The sequence below is a fragment of the Musca autumnalis genome, unplaced genomic scaffold (genome assembly GCF_047663935.1).
Source record: "Musca autumnalis isolate F117 unplaced genomic scaffold, ASM4766393v1 scaffold_4, whole genome shotgun sequence".
Taxonomy (NCBI): Eukaryota; Metazoa; Arthropoda; class Insecta; order Diptera; family Muscidae; genus Musca; species Musca autumnalis.
This window is the reverse complement of record NW_027411977.1, coordinates 232,326,656-232,344,587: the sequence shown is the minus strand read 5'-3', so window position 1 is coordinate 232,344,587 and position 17,932 is coordinate 232,326,656. Positions and strand designations below refer to the sequence as shown.

Here is a 17,932-nt window from a genome sequence, read left to right as displayed (position 1 = left end):
ATAAGATTGATGTGAAATCGTGGGACCCGATTTTCGTCTACCTATGTTCCTCTAAAATGCCAAAACTGACACTTTCTCTATGGGAACAATCGCTAACAAATAAAACTGAAATGCCTCAATGGGAGGATTTAAACAAATTCCTCACGGAGAGGTTTCAAGCTTTGGAGAGTGTCGCGGATATTACTGGCTCAAGCGGTAATCATTCCAATCAGGGGTCTAGGCCGAAGTTCAATCAATATGATAAATCGAAGCAATATAGAGTGCACCACACGAAAGTAAGTGACCACAATTGCAATTTATGTAAGGGAAATCATCCCTTGAAATCATGCCCCAAGTTTCTGAGTATGCCTTTTAGAGGGAGATTGAATGTGGTAAAGAGGGGAAACAAGTGCATAAATTGTTTGGCTCAAGGCCATAGGGCAGAAGAGTGTAAGGCCCAGACTTGTTCAAGGTGTAAAGGAAAACATCACTTGCTCTTACACAAGGAAAAGGATCCACAAAATAATGACTCGAATAGGGGTGGATCTCCAAATCTTTCTCAGGCGCCGACTTCGGTTGCCAATGTGTCCTCTGGTCCCATGGCCCCCTCAAGTGGTCGTAATTTTCACACATATGTCTCAAATAGGACAATGCTGGCCACAGCATGGGTGAATATTTTGAAAAATGGCGTTTCATACAAAGTCCGCGCATTAATAGATCCTTGCTCGGACGATACATTTATTTCGTCACGTATTCAGAGAAGGTTGAGGCTTCCAACAACTGCCATATCGGCGGAGATTTCGGGATTAGGAGGGGGATATTTAACCAAGTGTTCCAAGATTGCCTCGGTGACAATTGGCTCGCTTAAGAACACGTCTTTTTCTCTTGATCTGGAAGCCTTTGTTGTCCCACAGATTTCGGGGGATATTCCTACACAGCCTCTGGATAAGATTTCTGTTGAAGATCTTCCGGATCTGGACTTTGCTGATCCTAAGTTTTTCCAAAGTGGCCCAGTGGACGTCTTACTCGGTGGGAACATCTACCCCATTATTTTACTCAATGGAGTCAAGAAGAATATCCTCGGTTCTCTCTTGGCTCAAGAGACAGTGTTTGGCTGGATACTGACTGGCCCAGCTACAAAGGTAGTCAATACCCGGGTAATCAGCGTGTCTCATTGCACAAAAGTAGAAGTGCAGAATCAATTGTCCAGGTTTTGGGAGATCGAGGAGGTTCCCAAAGTGCCTGTGGTATCTTTTGAGGATCAGCGGTGTGAGGAAATTTTCTTGTCAACGACGACTCGTGGTCCTGACGGAAGGTACGTGGTGGACTTGCCCTTTCGGTCAGATTTCCCCTTTTCGTCTTTCTCCAAATCAAGTCGATATGTGGCCCTTTCTCAGTTTTTGCGCAACGAGATGTCGCTGGTGCGCAAGCCAGAACGTAAAGTCGATTATGATGGCGTAATGTCAGAATATTTGTCTCTGGGGCATATGGAGAGGGTTGAAGGGTGTGTAAACTATCAAGATTGCTACTACTTGCCTCATCACGGCGTATTTAGACCCGATAGTGTCACGACGAAGTTGCGGGTTGTATTTAATGCCTCATGTCCTTCCGCGGACGGGAAGAGTTTGAATGATGCGCTTTACGTTGGACCAACACTGCAAAAAGATATTGTCTCGTTGGTTTTGAATTGGCGCATATATAAATACGTTCTGAACGCTGATATTACTAAAATGTATCGCCAGATATGGGTTAATCCTAGGCATACAAAATATCAGCGAATTTTATTCAGACCTTCCCCGGAGGAGGAAATCACGGATTACCAGTTGAAAACAGTTACATTTGGCGTCAACTGCGCCCCCTATTTGGCCCTTAGGACGCTTTTGAAGCTCGCCGATGACGAAGAGTATCGTTTTCCTATTGGCTCAAAGATCTTGCGTAACAATATGTATGTCGATGACGCTTTGGTTGGCGTTCATACTGTTTCGGATGGGGTAAATTCTCGCGAGTCACTTATTGGTATTCTACGGTCGGCTGGTTTTGAGTTAAGGAAGTGGACTTCCAACTCTAGGGAGATTTTGAAGGGACTGCCTCGGGAACATCTGTTGAATGAAGAATTTCTCGAGCTGGGTGACAAGAGTTCAGCGAAGACGTTGGGTATCCGCTGGAACGCTTCCTCAGACAGCTTCTACTTTGTGATGGAAAAAATCGAAGAGAGAAGTTCTTACTCTAAAAGGCAAGTACTTTCGATAATTGCCAAAATTTTTGACCCTCTGGGATGGTTGTCTCCAATCGTGGTGACGGCCAAGATTTTTATGCAACAGTTGTGGCTCGACGATATCGGATGGGATGATCCTTTAAAGCCACTGGCCCTGTTGAATTGGAAAAATTTTGTCTCAAATTCGAAAGGAATTGAAGAAATCAGTATTCCTCGCTGGGTGGAATATTCCCCAAATTGTAGCATTGAGATGCATGGCTTTTGTGACTCATCTGAGTCTGCATATGCGGCTGTATTATATCTAAGATTAGAAGTCGGAAGTTGTATTGTCTCGAATTTGCTTGTGGCAAAGTCTAAGGTGGCTCCTTTAAAGAAGATATCGTTGCCTCGCTTGGAGCTCTGTGGTGCTCTTCTTCTGGCTGAGTTGGTTGATTCTGTGGTTCCACGGTTGGATCTTCCTAAGGCTCCGTTGAGGGCGTGGTCTGACTCAACTATAGTTCTATCTTGGCTCAGGAAACCGTCCCATAGTTGGACCACCTTTGTGGCAAACAGGGTGTCCACTATTCATGAAAAAGTAGGGAGTAATTGGCATCATGTGCCTACAACCGATAATCCGGCAGATCTGGCAACCCGGGGGCGGACTCCTTTAGAGCTAAAGGAGTGTCAGATGTGGTGGCACGGACCAAGATGGCTCACGAGGGATAAAAATGAATGGCCCTGTGATATCCTTATACCCGAAACCACCCTTGAATCGAAGCCAATGAGGGTACATCTTGCTCGATCTGCCGCCGATGACGATGTTCTCGAGAGGTTTTCTCGTCTTTCCACAGCGGTCCACGCTGTTGCCTACGCATTCCGCTTTGTTCGCATAACTCACCCTGACTCGAAAAAGGTGACTCACTTCAAATCTATGCGGCTATCAGCAGAGGAAATCCGCTTCGCTCGGTACCGGTTAATGTCTATGTCTCAAAGGGTGTACTTTCCCGTGGAATACGATTGCCTCAAGAATGGTCGACGGTTAGATTCCGCCAGCCCGCTCCTTTCTCTAAATCCATTTTTGGACAAGGACCAGCTCATTCGGGCAAATGGGCGCTTAGGCAACACGCTCACCTTACCATATGATGAGAGGCATCCGATCGTGCTGGCATACCGTAGCAAGTTCGCGGAACTCTATGTAGACCATGTTCATAGGTTAACGAATCATGGTGGGATTCAGCTCACTCTGGCTACGACCAGACTCGAATGCTGGATAGTCAGAGGCAGAAACCTGGTAAAGGCCCGCTATAGGAGGTGTGTGAAGTGCGTTATGGCCCAGAAGAAGCGTCAAATACAGCTGATGGCCGCCCTTCCTCCGGAGAGGACGACGTTTGGCAGACCATTTTCTACCTCGGGTGTTGACTTCGCTGGCCCTTTCGAGCTGAAGACGTTCAACGGTCGGGGTTGCCGTATTTCGAAAGGCTATATATGCCTGTTCGTATGTTTTGCCACAAAGGCGATCCATCTGGAACCGGTGAGCGACCTCTCCACCCCCGCTTTTTTAGCTGCGTTGTCCCGCTTCGTGTCTCGCCGTGGGTGTCCACTTCACCTTTACTCAGACAACGGCAAAAACTTTGTTGGTGCAGATCGAGAGCTCCGTGCTGCCTTGTCGAAAGTTGTCTCAGAGGTAAAAGATGAAGCCGTGACGAAGTACGGGCTACAAAAGTTGGAGTGGCACTTTATACCTGCCTCCGCGCCCCACATGGGTGGGCTTTGGGAGGCAGGTGTAAAAAGCTGCAAAAGTCACTTGAAAAAGATGTCCGGACAAGTGAGACATACGTTTGAGGAGTTTGCCACAATTCTGGCAGGCATCGAAAGTTGTCTCAACTCTCGTCCGCTTACACCCTTGTCGAATAACGTGGACGACTTGGGTGCACTGACTCCCGGTCACTTCCTCATTGGGGGACCATTACTCTCTCCTGCAGAACCAGAGCAGATGGAAAGTGTCTCATTACAAAACCGTTGGCGTCGGTTGAAATTTCTTACCCAAGAGTTCTGCAGACGCTGGAAAGCCGAGTACCTCCGAGAGCTGCACAAACGCACCAAGTGGAAGAGGTCTCAAGGTGACCTGCAGATCGATGACTTGGTGGTGCTCCACAGCGACTCCATGGCCTCCAACGATTGGCGGCTTGGTCGGGTGATAAAGTTACACCACGGCCCGGATGACCGGGTCCGGGTGGTGGACCTGAGAACGCAGAATGGGGTCATATCTCGCCCCATCCATAAACTGGTCCTCCTTCCTCGTTCTGAGTAGTTCTTACGCACCGTCCAGCCAATCTTGTCTCATGCAGCCTTGCCGCATGAAGAAATTTGTTGCGTCGTGTCTAAACGGTTGTTTTTCTCCCTTACAGATGAGCTTTAATGATGACTACAAGTGCCCTCTCTGCCAGACTCGGCACGCTCTGCGGCATTGTCGGCCCTTTCTCACCATATCGCCAAAGCGTAAGGAGATGTATATCAACGACCAAAGGTATTGCCTTAACTGCTTGGGGTTGTCTCATCGGCTAAAGGATTGTCCGCTCATAGAAGGATGTCGGCGCTGCCAACTGCCTCACCACACTTTATTGCACCCCCTCGATCCTCGGAAGAGATATTGGATGCGAATGACGGCACAAGTTTGGTTCCACGTCCCTGGAGTGATCGATGCCCCGATCAAAGTCAGATTGGAGATAGATCCGCTGCAACGAGTAAGCACTCTTCATTTCGGCACCCCTCTTCCGGATGATGCTTCTAAATTCGGCAACGGTAAAACCGTTCGAGCAGTACTAACGTCGGTTAGAAACAAAGTGCTGACGCACACTCTTACATTGAAGAAGACCAGACGGCAATCTTACGGCGAGCCCCGCTCTCCCCTCGATCTTCGCTGCCTAAAAGGACTCTATCCGAAAAGGGACGTTGCCGACCCGGATCTCCATCGCGTTGGTATTATCAACATCGTGCTGGGTGAGGATTCTGCGGACGGGATTTTTATGGGACTTCCCGTGTTTAGACAAGGTCTTCCATATGCACAAAAAACCATCTTTGGATGGACATTCTTCGGCGAGGTGCCAATTAATAATGCCTGAAGTCAATGGTTCATCGCATCTTAATTCTTGTCTCTGGAGGACGCGTACCATATGCCTCACTAGGCTGCTTTAATCAATCCTGCAACAAGGCTGGACCTTGCATCATACCCAAACTACTTGAATTAATAGATTATTTTGTAATTTAAAACCAATCATAACGTAATAAGTAATGTCATTTGAATTTAATAATTTTAGTTGGGAACTAGTCCCAACGTGGGGGAGGATGTATATGCAAGAAATCGCTACAAAGGCACCACTTGCATATACGTCGTCTGCCCTTTGTTGATTACTGGCAAGAGAATTTGTATTAGCCATCTGTTTATTTTCTTTTCTTATTTTTATTTATTTTTTATTCTTGTATACTTTATTCATTAGTCTATTCATTACTCTATGGTTTTCTTTAGCTCTCGCTCTCCTTCTCTGCCTTTGGTTGTCTCACTTGCCTTTGCCTTTTTTGTCCCAATTGTTGTCCCAAACAGGTTTTTGTGCACCTTGCTCCGTGCACGGACATCAATCGTTATTTCTATTGAAACATAACAACCAAAGCGCAAAGAAGCAAAGCAGAGCAAAGACCATTAAAATCGTGTTGTTTTAAACCGAAATAACAAAAAAAGAACTAGATTGAATTCTGATTTTTGTTTGTCATATTTACAACTCCGGGCGCATTTGAAGCGAGCTCTATTGTTATCCGGAGAGTCATACGTACATTATAAATAAATTGAATTGCCTCAAGAGCGAAACCAGAAGTGTTTTTATTGTTCCTTGCCTCGAGGCAGAAGTGCTTTCCCCCGACGAAGAAACGAAAATAGCCCGTTGGTTTGTAAGTCACCAAGAGGAATTGTCCCATCAGCTGAGAAGAAGATATCGACAGCTCCCTGAATCCGAGCTGCAAGAAACGGTGAGTTTCCGCTAATCCGAGTGTTAGGCCGGCAAATCAAGCTGACCCAGGTTTGGTCTTTGGAGGTTGGCTTTCGTGCTGTTGAGGGTTGGCCCCAACACGGATAAAAATGGATAAGCGCGGATAAACGGTTTCTAAGCAATTTTTTACCATTTTTATAAAGGGAATGTTGTTTTTAGACTTACAAGCGTTCATTTCACGTATTAAAAGTCATTTTTGAAAGAGTTGGGCTTGCGGATAAAAACGGATAAGAGCGGATAAAGTGCTTCTAAGCGATTTTCTACTGTTTTCATGTCATTTTTATTGTAACAGGCTTAACTGTATCATTTACGATTATTCTGGTGGCATTTTAAACACTTTCCTGCACTTTGAGATTTTTCGGATAAAAACGGATAAGCGCGGATGAACGCTTTCTAAGCAACTTTTTACAATTTTTATAAACGGAATGTTCTTTTTAGATTTGCAAGGGTTAATTGTATATTTTTAAAGCCTTTTTGAAACAGTTGGATAGGTGGATAACAAGGGATAAGTGCGGATAAAGAGTTTTTAAGCGATTTTGTACTATTTTCATGTCATTATTGTTGTAATAAGCTCAATTTTAGTATATACTATAATTCTGGTGGCATTTTGAACACTTTCCATCACTTTGAGATTTTTCGGATAAAAACGGATAAGCGCGGATAAACGCTTTCTAAGCAACTTTTTTACAATTTTTATACACGGAATGTTCTTTTTAGATTTTCAAGAGTTAATTGTATATTTTTAAAGCCTTTTTGGAGCAGTTGGATAGGTGGATAACAAGGGATACACGCGGATAAAGGGGTTTTAAGCAATTTTCTACTATTTTCATTTCACTACTGTAGAAATTAGCTAAATTTTAGCATTTACTATAATTCTGGCGGCATTCACGTTCCACCACTTTGAGATTTTTCGGATAAAAACGGACAAACGCGGATAAATGATTTGAAGCGATTTTTTAAAAATTTTATTATCGCAATGTCTTTTCAGATTTACAAGAGTTCATTTCACATTTTAAAAGCCTTTTTTCGAGCAGTTTGACTTGCGAATAAAAACGGATAAGCGCGGATAAAGGGGTTTTAAGCAATTGTCTACTATTTTCATTTCACTACTGTAGTAATAAGCTTAATTGTATCATTTACGATAATTCTGGTGGCATTTTGAACACGTTCCACCACTTTGAGATTTTTCGGATAAAAACGGATAAGCACGGATAAAGGATTTTAAGCGGTTTTTTTTACACTTTTTATAATCGCAATGTCTTTTCAGATTTACAAGAGTTCTTTTTACATTTTAAAAGCCTTTTTTCGAGCAGTTTGACTTGCGAATAAAAACGGATAAGCGCGGATAAAGGGGTTTTAAGCAATTTTCTACTATTTTCAGGCCACTACTGTAGTAATAAGCTAAATTTTAGCATTTACGATAATCCTGGTGGCATTGTGACCACTTTCCATCGCTTTCAGATTTTTCGGATAAAAACGGATAAGCGCGGATAAAGGATTTTAAGTGATTTTTTTTACAATTCTTATAATCGCAATGTCTTTTCAGATTTACTAGGGTCCATTTCACATTTTTAAAGCCTTTTTTCGAGCAAGTCGAACTTGCGAATAAAAACGGATAAAGTGCTTTTAAGCGATTTTCTACTATTTTCATGTCATTATTGTTGTAATAAGATCAATTTTAGTATTTACTATAATTCCAGTGGTATTTTGAACGCTTTCCTGCACTTTGAGATTTTTCGGATAAAAACGGATAAGCGCGGATAAACGCTTTCTAAGCGATTTTTTAAATTTTTTATAAATGGTATGTTGCTTTCAGGTTTACTAAAGCTTATATCACATTTTAAACGATTTTTTGGAGTAGTTGGACTTGCGGATAAAAACGGATAAGCGTGGATAGAGGGTTTCTAAGCAGTTTTCTACTATTCTCATGTCATTATTGTTGTACTAAGCTCGATTTTAGCCTTTACTGCATTTCTGACAGCATTTTGACAAATTTCCATCACTTTGAGATTTTTCGGATAAAAACGGATAAGCGCGGATAATCGCTTTCTAAGCGATTTTTTAGATTTTTTTATAAACAGAATGTTGTTTTCCGATTAATAAGAGTCCACTTCACATTTAAAAGCCTGTTTTGGAGTAGTTCCACATGAGAATAAAAACAGATAAGCCCGGATAAAGGGTTTCTAAGCTATTTTATGCAGTTTTCATGTCATTATTATTAAAAATATTAATTTCTAAGCGTTTTAAAAGTCCCCACACTACACTCTTTTATGTGAACCTCGTAGAAGAATTTCAATATTTGTTGTTATTTAATTTCCAAATGATTTACAATCAGTGTAAAACTTTGCACCACTGATGACCTCATTCTTTATAAAAATTCTACGCAAAACGGAAGTGGATCAATTTTCCTAAAGGCCAGTCACTCCTCCCAACACCATTATGAAGAGTATCCACCAGAAGTCTCCACAAAAAAATGCCGATGATGATTAATAATAACAGTTTATGATCCCCATAATGATGATGGTGGTGGTGGTAGCGAAGCGATTGAGAAATAGCAAAAATGAAATCATTTTTTTGGAATCGACGACCATTACACAAAAAGATAAGCATAGATTAGATAAGACCAAAAAAAGCTTTGTTTTCACTTTGCTGACTAGCGAATCAGCAATGCTCTGGAATGTAAACACACGAATGGTTGTAACCCAATTTTTACGTGTAGGGTGGGGGTGGGGGAAATGAAGGAAGATTTTTTTCACAAAGAATATAATTGTGAAGCAGAAAAAACAGCAAGAGACCTTATCTAAGCTATTTAAGTTACTTTTTTCTGATAGAAATGTACGTTAAGTGTAGCAAGTGTATTGTTGGCTGGTGCCTGTTGGGCATGAATCGTTTAGATGCCAGGCTTTTCGGGAGACTTATCTTATCTTATCAATAGCGTACACATACTTAGACACCTGTAACCATCATTGCCTTTGTTGATAAGAAATGTGAGAAAAAAGCAACAGGTTATGCCTGTAGATAATGGGCGCTAGAATGAAAGAAAAAATCTCTTTGGAAAAAATAATAATTTTGTAGCTTTTGCGTTGAGGGGCTACACGATATCATTTGTCGCCCAATTGTGTCAGTAAACGAACGAAAACGCAACGAAAATAAAGAATACGAAGAGCAAATCCCAAGAACAAAAAATAATTTGTGGAAAATTTCTAAAAAGAAATAATTTAAAGAAAAATTTACAAAAAAACATAAACAAAAACTAAACAAAACAACGAACGCAAAATGGTGTCTGTCGAAACAATTGGTTCAATATTCATCAAAGCCTTGAAATTGGTAAATGATAAAAATCTGGATTATTACGAATACAACTACAATAGAAGTTTTAAAAATATGTGCGCCCGAAAACTTAAAATGGAACACGTGGAAAACTATTTTGGAAACAATAATATGAAAATACCTTTAAATACGTTTCTGCGTACCTTTCCTTGGTTATCCGCAGGATTTAAAGACAAAAGGAAGCTATTGGGAATAAAATTAAGGTCATAAATAATTTAAAAGGGTTAAAGTACCTTCATACATGGTTATACGTTTTTAGTTGGTATTCCGGTTACTCTACGAAGGACTAAAAATGAAAAAACTTCTTTTTATGTTTACAAACTGTTGCAAAACGCTTAGAAACTTTTTATATGCGTTTATCCGTTTTTATCCAGGCCCCAACAATCCTAAAAATATCTTAAAATTTAAAAGGGAACTCAACGACAACTTTCCTTTTATGAAAACACAAGAAAACCGCTTAAGAACCCTCTATCCGCGCTTATCCATTTTTATCCTCAAGTCCCAAACTACTCCAAAAAGGTTTTTAAAATGTCAAATAGACTCTAGCAAATCTGAAAACAACATTCCGCTCATAAGAAATGTAAAAAATCACTTAGAAACCCCTTATCCGCGCATATCCGTTTTTATCCGAAAAATCTCAAAGTGATGGAAAAGGGTTAAACTGTTATCAGAAATATAGTCCATGAAGCTATTTCAACAATAATGCGGTAAAAACAGTAGGAAAACGCTTGGAAACCCTTTATCCGCGGCTATCCGTTTTTATCCGCACGTTCAACTACTCCAAAAATACTTTTAACGGGCAAAATGAAAGCTAGTAAATCTGAAGACAATATTCCGTCTATAAAAACCATAGAAAATTACGTAGAAACTCTTTATCCGCACCTATCCGTTTTTATCCGAAAAATCTCAAAGTGTTCAAAAGCGTCAAAAAGGTCACGGAAATTACAGTTAATCTTAATTTAAGCTGAATACAACAACAAGCGGATAAAAATGGCGTGGATAAGACTGTTCATTCGAATTATTTACCCCATCTCACAATTAAAAGCTTAGAAACCCTTTATCCACTCTTACCAATTTTATCAGCAACTCCAACTACCCAAAAAAATCCTTTTAAAATACAAACTGAACTCTAATAGATCTGAAAACAACATTCCGTTTATAAAAAATTTAAAAAATCGCTTAGAAAGCCTTTATCCGCGCTTATCCGTTTCTATCCGAAAAATCTGAAAGTGATGGAAAATGTTCAAAATGCCATGGGAATCATAACTAATGCCAAAATGAAGCTAATTACAACAATAAACAGATGAAAATCCATGACTAAAGTCATTTGGGGGTTTATTCGAATTAATAACCGCCTCATATCCGTAAAATCTTTAGAAAATGGCTTCCAAGCTCCTCATACGTATTTATCTGTGAGTTGAACCAGAGGAAAACTATTCTAAAATTCAATTGCAGTTCCTGGGAATGTGGTTATACCATTTCATTAATAACATCGATAGGAAATGGCCTCGAAGTCGTTTATCCGCGCTTATCCGTTTTTATCCGTTAGTTCGTACATACTAAAAACAACTTTTAAAATGCTATAAATGTTTCAAGGAATGCAGTTATATCATTTTACTAATAAAAACTATACATATTTGCTTTAAAGGTCATTATCCGCTTTTATCCGTTTTTATCCGAAAAATCTCAAAGTGATAGAAAATGTCAGAAATTGACCCAGAATTGTGAATAATGTTGAAATAAAGCCTTCTGTTGTATTGTAATGTTGGAAAACTACCTGCAAAGGTATTATCCGCAATTATCAGTTTTTATCCGAAAGTCGAAATATGCAACAAAATCGTAAAATCAACTCGTGGTAACAAAATAACAACATTTCCTGTTCAAAAACTCCTGAAACGGCCTTAACAAGCATTTATCCGCAATTATCCGTTTTTTATCTGCAAGTCCAAAAATACAACAGAAGCTTTAGAAATGCCCGACTAACATCTTGAAAGTGTAATTAGGCAATTTAATTGATAAAACCTGTATTAAATTGCTTAGAATACCAATATCCGCTCTTATCCGTTTTTATCCACAAAATCTCATGATGATGGAAAATGTTCAAAACCATTTCGGAATGCTAGGAAATGATTAAATAAAACCGTTTCATAATTTTAAAAGTGGAAAAACTACTTCAAACGCCTTTATCCACGCTTATCCGTTTTTATCCGCAAAATCACGAAAAGCTGGATAATGTGCAAAATCATTTCAAAATGACGGAGAATACTCAAATAAAGCTGTTTGACCATTTTAAAGTACAAAAACCATATCTAAGACCTTTATCCACGCTTATCCCTTTTTATCCGCAAAATTTCAATGTGTTGGAAAAAGTTCGAAATCATCTAAAAATTATAGATAATGATAAATCAAATATGTTAAACAATTTTAAAATGTGAAAAAATACTTCAAAAACTTTTATCCACGCTTATCCGTTTTTATCCACACAATATCAAAATGCTGAAAAATGTTCAAAATTATTTCAACATGATAGAGAATAACATAATAACATCATTTCACTGTTTCAAAATGTGAAAAACTATTTCTAAGACCCCTATCCACGCTTATCCAGTTTTATCCGCACAATCTCAAAGTACTGGAAAATGTTTCAAATCATTTCAGAATGATGCAGAACGATAATATAAAGTTATTTAAGAATTTTAAAGTGTCAAAAACTGCTCCCAAGGTCTTTATCCACACTTATCCGTTTTTATCCGCAAAATCTCAAAGTGCTGGAAAATGTTCAAAATCATTTCAAAAGGATAGAAAATGATAAAATAGAGCTGTTTAACAATTTGTTTGTCTTCCAAAAGCCACTAGAGCCCCAAAAACTCCTGTAAATATATTTTAAGGCTTATCCGACCATTTCCGTACTTTTCTATTATTATCCGTTTTTATCCAAATTTATCTGCGATACCCCAAAACACACAGAAAATAATATTTTAGTGCTTATTTAATTAAATACACCACTTTCAAGACTTATCCGCGCTTATCTAACAATTATCCGTTTTTATCCAAATTTATCCGTGAGGCCCTGATATCCCAAAAACTGCGGGAAAAAATATTATATTGCTTATTTAATTAATTATATCACTTTTTAGGCTTATCCGAACCTATTGAGAGACCTTAAAAATGTGCGCATTTTTTAAAATATTTTTCATAATGTTAAAAATTAACTTTAGGAGGTTATCCAGTATTATCCAAAATTATCCGTATTTATCCTAGATGTACCTGAGCCACAAAAAAGACAAATTGTACAATATACCTTTAAAATTAATGACAAAATGTTTTGTTGTAATCCGGAAGGTACTAAAATGTACCAGCTTTATTATTATTATTATTTTTTTTTTTCATTCATCACAATAGTGCTAATTGTCTTACTCACGAAAATGTTGTGTAAATTTGTAATAACCTGTTTTAATATTTTGATAAAGAACCAGAGATAATAATAATGACAAACATTACAGCATGTAATACCCCCCTCCTTATTCTCATCCCAAAAAAGGTTCCAGAACTTACACAACTGCCAACCAAAAAAAAAAAACAAAAAGCAAGAAGTTAAGCAAATAATTTAAAATTTTTTGGTTTCTTTACCTTGAATATGATTTTGTTGTGTGGTGTTGGCGGCTATCGCCGCTTTGCCATATAAATAAGCTTTATTAATTACTCATACACAGCGCTCTTGCTATGACACTACAACTACCAACTACCCTCATGCGTTCATGATTCAAAAATATAACAACAAGCCATTATTAAGTTGTTAGCTGCAAAAGAAAAGAAACTGACCACAGTTATGGGAGTGGCTGGCACTTTGTGCTCGCTCGATGAAAGGAGAAATAAACGAAAACATTGTAATTCAATCAAAGAATAATTAATAATAATAGTAATAAAACACCTTATTTGTTAGCTCTCTATAATGGAACTCAATGAATCACATTGGCACAACATGTGTCAAAATAAATTGCAAAAATGCAAATTTCTACACAGAACACCTGAATCGTTATGGTAATGGTAATTAAGGGCAGGTAAACCTACACAGAATAGTAATGGTGCTTGGGAGATAGTAGACAAGATTAGTCATAACAAAAGAAGTTGTTAGAAAAGAATTTAAAAATAAAAAAAAGATAAGAAAATTATGAATGAACAATTAAAAGAAAAAATGTTATGTTTTTGTCAAACGGCTTTATTTAATCATTCTCTATCATTTTAAAATGATTTTTATTATTTTTCCTCACTTTGAGATTTTGCGGATAAAAAGGGATAAGCGTGGATAAAGGCTTTGGGTGTAGTTTTTCACATTGTATAACTGTTAAATAGCTTTCTTCTATCGTTCTCTATCATTTTAAAATGATTCTGAACATTTTCCAGCACTTTGAGATTTTACGGATAAAAACGGATAAGCATGGATAAAGGTCTTAAAAGTAGTTCTTCACATTTTAAAATTGTTAAACGGCTTTATTTTATCATTCTCTATAATTTTAAAATGATTTTTATTATTTTCCCTCACTTTGAGATTTTGCGGATAAAAAAGGGATAAGCGTGGATAAAGGCTTTAAATGTAGTTTTTCACATGGTATAATTGTTAAAAAGCTTTCTTCTATCGTCCTCTATCATTTTGAAATGATTCTGAACATTTTCCAGCACTTTGAGATTTTGCGGATAAAATAGGATAAACGTGGATAAAGGCCGTAAAAGTAGTTTTTCACATTTTAAAATTGTTAAATGGCTTTATTTAATGATTTTCTATCATTTTGAAATGATTTTGAATGTTATCCAGCACTTTGAGATTTTGCGGATAAAAAGGGATAAGCGTGGATAAAGGCTTTAAATGTAGTTTTTCACATGGTATAATTGTTAAAAAGCTTTCTTCTATCGTCCTCTATCATTTTGAAATGATTCTGAACATTTTCCAGCACTTTGAGATTTTGCGGATAAAATAGGATAAACGTGGATAAAGGCCGTAAAAGTAGTTTTTCACATTTTAAAATTGTTAAATGGCTTTATTTAATGATTTTCTATCATTTTGAAATGATTTTGAATGTTATCCAGCACTTTGAGATTTTGCGGATAAAAACGAATAAGCATGGATAAAGATCTTAAAAGTAGTTTTTCACATTTTAAAATGGTTAGACGCCTTTATTTTATGATTATCTATCATTTTGAAATGATTTTTATCATTTCGCCTTATTTTGAGACTTTGCGGATAAAAACGGATAAGCGTGGATAAAGGCCTTAAAAGTAGTTTTTCACATTTTAAAATTGTTAAATGGCTTTATTTAACTATTTTCTATCATTTTGAAATGATTTTGAATATTTTCTAACATTTTGAGATTTTGCGGATAAAAACGGATAATCGTTGATTAAGGTATTAGAATTGATTTTTCTCATTTTAAAATTTTAAAAAAGCTTTATTTTATCTTTCTCTATCATTTTAAAATGATTTTGAACATTTTCCCTCACTTTGAGATTTTGCGGATAAAAACGGATTAGCGTGGATAAAGTCCTTAGTAGTAGTTTTTCACATTTTTAAATTGTCATATGGCTTTATTTGATCGTTTCCCACCATTTTGAAATGTTTTTGTATATTTTCCAGCACTTTGAGATTTTGTGTATAAAAACGGATAAGCGTGGATAAAAGTCTTAAAAATAGTTTGTTTTTACATTTTAAAATGGTTAAGTGGCTTTAATTAATAATTTTCTATCATTTTGAAATGATTTTAAATATTTTCCAGCACTTTGAGATTTTGTGGATAAAAACGGATAAGCGTGGATAAAGGCCTTAAAAGTAGTTTTTCACATTTTAAAATTGTTAAATGGCTTTATTTAACTATTTTCTATCATTTTGAAATGATTTTGAATATTTTCTAACATTTTGAGATTTTGCGGATAAAAACGGATAATCGTTGATTAAGGTATTAGAATTGATTTTTCTCATTTTAAAATTTTAAAAAAGCTTTATTTTATCTTTCTCTATCATTTTAAAATGATTTTGAACATTTTCCCTCACTTTGAGATTTTGCGGATAAAAACGGATTAGCGTGGATAAAGTTCTTAGCAGTAGTTTTTCACATTTTTAAATTGTCAGATGGCTTTATTTTTTCGTTCCCCACCATTTTGAAATGATTTTGAATATTTTCCAGCACTTTGAGATTTTGCGGATAAATACGGATAAGGCATTTCTAGGTCGAGTATTGTCAAAATTCTTTTGTTTTCACGTATTTTATATATGAAAAGAAGTATATTTGGCAATTTTTCACTAAAATTTAATAAAACGGAATTTCAGATAAAAACGGATAATAGCGGATAAGACATTTCTAAGTGGAATATTGTAAAAATTCATTCGTTGTAATGTTATTTCGATGAAAACCCCACATTTGGAAAATTTTTTACTAAAATTTACTAAAACGAAATTTCGGATAATCGCGGATAGGACACTTCAAGGCCAAATATTGTCAAAATTCGTTCGTTGTGGTGTTATTTAGATGACGAATGATCGAACGAACAACATTTGCAAAATTTTCCACTAAAATCCATTTAAATAAAATTTCAGATAAAAACGTATAATCGCGGATAACACATTTCTAGGCCAAATATTGTAAAAAATGTTTTCGTTGTGATATAATTGAGATGAAAAGCAGTATATTTGGACAATTTTCCACTAAAATTTAATAAAACGAGATTTCGAATAAAAACGGATAATCGCGGATAACACATTTCTAGGCCGAATATTGTCAAAGTTCTTCCTTATTGATATAATTGAGATAAAAAGCAGAATATTTGGACAATTTTCCGCTAAAATTCAATAAAACGAGATTTCGGATAAGAAAGGATAACCGCGGATAACGCCTTTCTAGGCCAAATATTGTCAAAATTCTTTCGTTTTGATGTAATTGAAATGAAAAGTAGTATATTTCGAAGATTTTCCAATAAAATTCAATAAACGAGATTTCGGATAAATACGGATAATCGCGGATAACACGTTTTTAGGTCAAATATTGTCAAAAGTATGACATTTACACGTAATTTAGATTAGACTAAGTATATTTGGCAATTTTTCCACTCAAATTTATTAAAAAGACATTTCGGATAAAAACGGATAATCGCGGATAAGACGTTTCTAGGCACAATATTGTCAAAATTCTTACATTTTCACGTAATTTAGATTAGACTAAGTATATTTAGCAATTTTCCACAAAAATGTAATAAAACGGAATTTCGGATAATCACGGATAATGCACCTCTAGGACAAATAAAGCCGAATAATCGCGGATAAGTCATTTTAAGGTGGAAAACCCTCAATGAAAATATTCGGATAAACCGGATAAGCGCGGATAAAGCACTTCTAGTTGAAATAATGTGGTTTTTCTTTTTTAATGCTGTTAATGCAGCTCCAAACTATTGACATAATTAATTTTAAATGCATTTATAGAAAATTTCTTAATTGATTTCCTTTTGTTTCCTTCCGCAGGTCATCAATTTAATTGTCTTGATTTTGTATCGCATTGGTGATGGCGGTGAATTCTTGGGTGTTGGCGGTACATGGAATTTAAATGAAGAGAAAAGTGCAGATTGTGAAATTGTGGCATCCGGTGTAATGGTGGGTTTCTTCATTTACACTGGAGTGCACACAATTGCCTTCTTGTTTGGTACCACCAAACATAAGAGGTAAGTCTGAGGTTTCGAGGAAAGAAATACAGTTTTTAATGGATTTTCTTTTTTTTATTTCAGGGAATTATCTGATACCATTATGAATGTTGTGGGTACCCTTATGTGGGTGGCTGTGGGAGGTGTTGCTCTCCACTACTGGAAGGGTTACATGAAGGATAATGATTTCTTGTATGTTGCCTCCGAAAGACAAGTTGGTATTGCCATGGGTGCCTTGTGTGTCATCGAAGGAGCTTTGTATCTTTTGGATACCGTTTTGGCTTGCATACATTATTCCAAGGGCGATACAGACTATGTACAATAAGGAGTGATACCTTAACGAGAGTGAGGGATGCCTTGTGAAGTAGGAGTGAAATAGAGAAAGAGGAAGGCGAACAAATTGGATTTGGAAGTTGTATTTCTTTATTTTTTAAGCCATATTACGAATATATTTACATTTTATTACAAATATTTTTTCACAATATCTATAAGTCGTTAACGATTATACATAAGTCCCGCTTAATTGTCACAATAGTCTACAATAATTGTTTTTGTAATTTTTTTCTTGTCAAAGCTGTTCATGAACATGTGTATTTTAATTATTCAGTTATTTTTCTGTCATTGCCTTAAGATGTCATAAGTTTTTTTTTTGCTTTTTTTATCTTCAATAAAATTAGTTTTTTTTGTAATAGTTTCAAAATAGTTTTTA

At 36.8% G+C, this 17,932-nt stretch overlaps 2 protein-coding genes across 6 annotated transcripts in view; one reads left to right on the top strand and one right to left on the bottom strand.

Annotated features, from left to right (window-relative positions):
* Positions 1–17,932, bottom strand: part of LOC141403712 (uncharacterized) — a 517,705-nt gene that overhangs the window by 432,866 nt on the left and 66,907 nt on the right. The window lies entirely within an intron of this gene.
* Positions 9,316–17,923, top strand: Ssk (smooth septate junction protein snakeskin). Its single transcript, XM_073986558.1, has 3 exons — positions 9,316–9,540; positions 17,048–17,244; positions 17,308–17,923. The coding sequence occupies exons 1-3, from the start codon at positions 9,490–9,492 to the stop codon at positions 17,546–17,548; spliced, it is 489 nt and encodes a 162-aa protein (XP_073842659.1). The 5' UTR covers positions 9,316–9,489; the 3' UTR covers positions 17,549–17,923.